The sequence below is a fragment of the Dromiciops gliroides genome, chromosome 2 (assembly GCF_019393635.1).
Source record: "Dromiciops gliroides isolate mDroGli1 chromosome 2, mDroGli1.pri, whole genome shotgun sequence".
NCBI classification, from domain to species: Eukaryota; Metazoa; Chordata; class Mammalia; order Microbiotheria; family Microbiotheriidae; genus Dromiciops; species Dromiciops gliroides.
The window spans coordinates 169,962,103-169,967,786 of NC_057862.1; the positions used below are offsets into that span (position 1 = coordinate 169,962,103).

The 5,684-nt window shown below is 36.0% G+C and overlaps 1 protein-coding gene across 2 annotated transcripts in view; it reads left to right on the plus strand.

Moving 5' to 3' along the window:
* Window positions 1-5,684, plus strand: part of SECISBP2L (SECIS binding protein 2 like) — a 67,169-nt gene that overhangs the window by 43,958 nt on the left and 17,527 nt on the right. For both annotated transcript variants that reach the window (XM_043989020.1, XM_043989019.1), the window contains one exon: window positions 2,139-2,301. In XM_043989020.1, coding sequence (XP_043844955.1) covers window positions 2,139-2,301 — 163 coding nt within the window. The remainder of the gene's footprint in view (window positions 1-2,138; window positions 2,302-5,684) is intronic.

The window sequence follows — 5,684 nt, forward strand, 5'->3', positions numbered from 1 at the left end:
AGTCTTGGTGGGCTTCTGTTTTACTGTATAGCTCTGTGCAGGTGACAGACTGGGACCATTGGGGGATGTTCCCTTAACTGGTGACGCACCACTCCAAATGAGCAGATTTTAGATTGGAGCCATTGGGAAAAGAACTCTTCATAACCTCTATCCTCTGGCACCCTTTGATGGGCTCCAGGTGAATGGGGAGCCATTGGAGAAAGGGTAGAACTTCAAAAGACAGATGGGAGAGATGTTTTAAATGATTGAAAGCTGTTAGACTTATTGCCATTGGAGGGTAGTTTTTGGTAATAAATTGTAATATAAGAGGAGGAAATAGGAAATGTCAGTGTCAGCTTGGTTGGGACTGAAGATGAGTATATATGACTAGCAGAACATGAAGACCTTTACCTCTAGTCAGCTAGCATAATGATTTGAAGCTCAACTCTGTCAAGAATTTGAAATGTAGGGGCAGCTAAGTGGCGCAGTGGATAGAGCATCGGCCCTGGAGTCAGGAGTACCTGAGTTCAAATCTGGCCTCAGACACTTAACACTTACTAGCTGTGTGACCCTAGGCAAGTCACTTAACCCCAATTGCCTCACTAAAAAAAAAAAAGTACCCATGGCAAAACTCCAATTGCCTCACTTAAAAAAAAAAAGAATTTGAAATTTATTTGAAAAACAATTGAGATGAGTTAGAGTTTTGATGCAGAATTGACAAGATCAAAATGGTATTTGATATTTGACAGTAACTTTTTAGATAGAATGGAAGAAGCTGGGGAAGAGGATTCTGTAGTAACTTCAGTTAGAATTTTAGGAGGAACTACTTTTATGGTTGGAATGGAAAGGGAGGGCCAGACTTATGCAGCTTCCTTTGGAACAAGAGTAGCATAATTTTGACATCTGACTTAGTGAGGAATAATGGTGAATCAATTCAGGTTTAGTCCAGGGGACCATCTAATTGGTGATGCTGTCAGAAACAGTAAAACACCTTATAATACAATATTTCCAAATAGGAAATTGGCCTGAATATCAAGGTCACAGCATAAAAAAACATAAGAGTTTTCTTTCTCAATGAGAGAATTCTTAACCAAACAAGGGAAAGAGGTAACCATAAAAGACAAAAGAGATTACTTCAATTACATTAAATTAACATTAAATTTAAATAGTTTTTTAAATGCAAAATCAAAATAAGGGAAACTAATTTGTTGGGGGTAGGGTGGGGGAGAATCTTGGATGTTGTTCACTGATAAAGATCTGATATTCAAAGAAATAGACTTGAAACAAACATCTGATTCCAAAAGCCATTGCCTAGTGGGTAAGTGATCAAAGAATATGAATAAACAGAATTGCAGATTATCAATGTCCATGTGACAGTATGACCCGAATCATTAATAAAAAGAAATACAAATAAAAACAAGTCCAAATTTGTAACTGTCACTTGCAGATGAGCAAAGGTTACAAAAATGGAAGCAGTCATTATTGCAAGGTGGAATCATGAATTGGTCCAATTGTTTGTAAAACAAAAATTCAGAATCACACAAGAAAAGTTACTAATCTGTTCATACCCCAAAGGGATAAAAACCAAAAAATTTCAACGGAGACCAGGATGTCCATGACAATGCTTATTGTGTTAGCAAAGCACATTTTTGTTCATAGTTATTGTTCTGTGGTTATATTGGTGCTTCTGTTTTGTGGTGTTTAAGTTTTTAGATTAAATAAAGTAGACTAAAATCTGAGGAGGGGATGGAGAGCATAAGTGTTTGAAGCTGGACAAAGAAAAGGCAAAAGGCTAGGAAATGATGAAGTATGGAAAGAGAGTAAATGGCTAAAGGACTTAACACCTTTTGTTCTTTGAGCTAAATCTTCTAGGTATTCATATTTTAGTGTCTAACATCTGTGCCTTTAGTATTTCTACATAGACTCATTTCAGACCATTAGAGAGTTAAAATTTTTTTTAAATAGAAATAGAAAATTTTCAATTTTTAATAGTATAAAACCAAGATTTTCTTTTTGGCAACCTAAAAGATATTAATGTATTGTCAATAATTTCTGGACATTTTGAATAAGTAACCATCTGCCATATTAAATTAAAAGAAAAAAACTTTTTAGAGTTTAGAAAGATTTTAAACTAATTTTTAATTTTTTTTAAATTTCAGATACTGGACTAAGTATGCCTAGTGATACTTCACTCTCTCCAGCAAGTCAGAATTCTCCATACTGCATGACACCTGTGTCACAGGGCTCTCCTGCCAGCTCAGGGATCGGCAGTCCAATGGCATCTTCGGCAATTACCAAAATCCACAGCAAAAGATTTAGAGAGTAAGATTTTAGATATTTTTCTTTGTTCCAAAGGGAAGGTCCTATAGTGCCTTATGAAATGAGGTTTGGTGATAGTTCATATGAAGAGTTACAGTAAACCAAAGTGACTCCATGATCTTGTAGAATGTGATATCCTGATGGTAGTCCTGAATTTAAACATTATTATTTTGTTGTTACTGTGTGTGCTAATCCTACAAGAATATGAGTATAGAATTATATTTCCATTGAACTCTGAATAAAGTTTGCCTTTAATTCACAAATTTTTTTTTAGTGAGGCAATTGGGGTTAAGTGACTTGCCCAGGGTCATACAGCTAGTAAGTATTAAGTGTCTGAGGCCGGATTTGAACTCAGGTCCTCCCGACTCCAGGGAGAGTGCTCTATCCACTGTGCCACCTAGCTGCCCCAACAAATTTTTTTTTAATATCCTTTGGAAATTCTTATTCAAAAATTATTTTTAGTGAACAGTTTCACAAAGTTAAAGCATTTACTTATTTCAGCAGATAACAAAATGTATTTCACACAGAAATAATTTAACAATGAATTTATTCTTTGTGTTGTTGATCTGGATGCCTGGGATACCTTGTCAGTATCTTACTTTTAGTTTTATCTTGAATTTTCCATGAAATCCTTTTGCTATTGTGTACTTTGTATCAACCTTTGAGACAAACTCTCCGACCCACTATAAAAACATGCTTTCTACACAAAGCTAATTTGTATTTTTTGTAGACCATTTTTAGGTTTTCAAAACTAGCATTTAAACTCTTAAGGAGGGGGCAGCTAGGTGGTGCAGTGGATAAAGCACCAGCCCTGGATTCAGGAGGACCTGAATGAGTTCAAATCCTGCCTCAGACACTTGACATGTACTAGTGTGTGACCCTGGGCAAGTCACTTAACCCTCATTGCCCCACAAAAAACCCCCACAAAAACAAAAACCAAAAAAAACTCTTAAGGAATTATGATTGTGCCATCTTTAGCCCATGTGTCAGCTGAGAGTCGTCTCCTATGAACTATTAGTAAGTAATATATGGAATGAATTACTTCCTAAGATGAAAGAAAAGCCTACTGAACTGAATTTTATGTTAAAAATATTGCAACTGGGGCAGCTAGGTGGCACAGTGGATAGAGCACCGGCCCTGGAGTCAGGAGGACCTGAGTTCAAATCCGGCCTCAGATACTTGACACTTACTAGCTGTGTGACCCTGGGCAAGTCACTTAACCCCAATTGCCTCACCCCCCCCCCCAAATATATTGCAACTTATACTTGAAACCATCTCACTTTATATTTTATGAATTTAGGAATTTATTTGAACTATATTGTCTTCTCTTCCTTTTCCTCATGCCATTGTCAATATGTTCTTGCTTAGATTAGAAAAAAGTCAACTGCTGACTTATGAATGCAGAGTAAAATGTTACATGAAGCCAAACAGCATAAGAGCTCTCATAGCAGTAGACTTAGGAGGGGTTAAATTGCTTTCATGCTCCTACATAATTCTTCACCACTTTTTTAATTTTAAATTTTTTTTTTTGTGAGGCAGTTGGGGTAAGTGACTTGCCTAGGGTCACACAGCCAGTAAGTGTCAAGTGTCTGAGACTGGATTTGAACTCAGGTCCTCCTGACTCCAGGGCCGGTGCTCTATCCACTGTGCCACCTAGCTGCCCCTTTCCTACATAATTCTTAATAAAACTTCCAGTTTTTCCTGTGCATATCTTATATGTATGTAGTTGTTCACATGTTGCCTTCCCATTAAGATATGAGTTCCTTGAGAACAGGGACTGTTTTTGTCTGGCTTTGCATTCCCCTTTCCCTTAGCAGAGAGCCAGGTACATTGCCATTAATAAGTGCTTGTTGAGTTGACTTGATTTTATTTATCTAAATTAAAAGTCCATCTTTTTTTTTTTTCAATTCCCTAGCCAATCCAATTATATTTTTTATTCCTATTGAGTAGGCTTTTACTTATATGGTCTTAAATTTGTTTACCATATAAAATGTTGGTTTTTACCATTTTATTAACATGTTTTTTTAAAATTAACATTGATTTTGCCCATAAAGCTAGAAATTACTGTTTTTAATTGGAAAATATAACTATCCTCAGGTCAAATCAATTTAATTTTCTTTGACAAGTGGTTAACTGTGATGGGACAAAGGGAGAGGGACTTCATTAGTATAGGGAACTTCTGAGTTGGGAAACTTCCTCTACCTATGGAGATAGGCACCTTCTGTGCAATTTGTAGTCTTTGAGACTTGTGTAGAGCACTGAGAAATTAATTGACTTTCTCAGGGTCACATAGCTGGTACGTGTCAGAGGTGAGTTGAGACTTGAACCAAGATCTTCCTGGCTTTGAGTCTGACTTTCTGTGCAATATGCCATCCTGCTTCTTAAGGTGTAATATATGGGTGAAAGCTAGAATAGATAAGTTGAAGCTTCCACAATCTGTATGTCTGCTCTCCTCTGCAATTGTGCAGCACATTCCTAACACTTTCCATTCATTTCCCCCTTGTTTTCTGTACTGAAACCGCACCTGATTTCACTTTATGCGTTTATTTGATGTAAGGGAACTTAGTAACCTTTTGTCTCACCCAAAGGCTTCTCTAAATGATTTAGGAATTATTTAATCCCCTCCTGGGCCACAGACTCCCTTTCTGGAAGTGGTCGTAGACACAGAGCCAATGGCACTTCTCTGATCCTTGGGGAAGGAAGGTATATACGAGGGTAGAACTGCATTTGTTTCATGCCATCAGTTTGTAACACTTATCTCTATAGAATTAGACCTTTGCCAGTGACCTTAAGAGGAATATGTAAATTTAGGACTCATTGGGTCCTGTTGATCATGTGTTTGAAATTGGCTATAGAACCATTTTCGGAGATGTGCTAGTGTTTTAAGAGCAGCAACCACTTCTCACTATGAAACCGTATTGTTGAAATGTGTTTCTTTTTAGCTGTATTTGTGGGTATCCATCTGAAATGAAACAAAAATGTCTTTTATCCCACCTGATCCAAGAATTTTTACCATAGCATCTCTTAACATTTGATTTTGATGATAATTGGAATAATTTTGGTTTTATTTGTGAGGTGTTTTATCTGTCACCCAACCAAAAGATAGCTAGAATTGTAATTTGAAAACAATAAAGTTTTATTCATTATTTTGGGTTTTTCCTCTTTTTACAGATAAGTAGGGGTTGCTTAAAGGATTTAAAAAGCTTCAATATTATGTTTTTTTAATCAAATCTAATAATATACTTTTTTATTTGTTGGATAAAGGGAATGTTAAGTTTAACAATTATAGTTAAAATTTTCTATAGTAAATGTTTCTAAGAGTCATTGTAAGATTAAAGAAAGATGCAATGTTCAAAGATACAACTTTAAAAAACATTTTTCTTAAC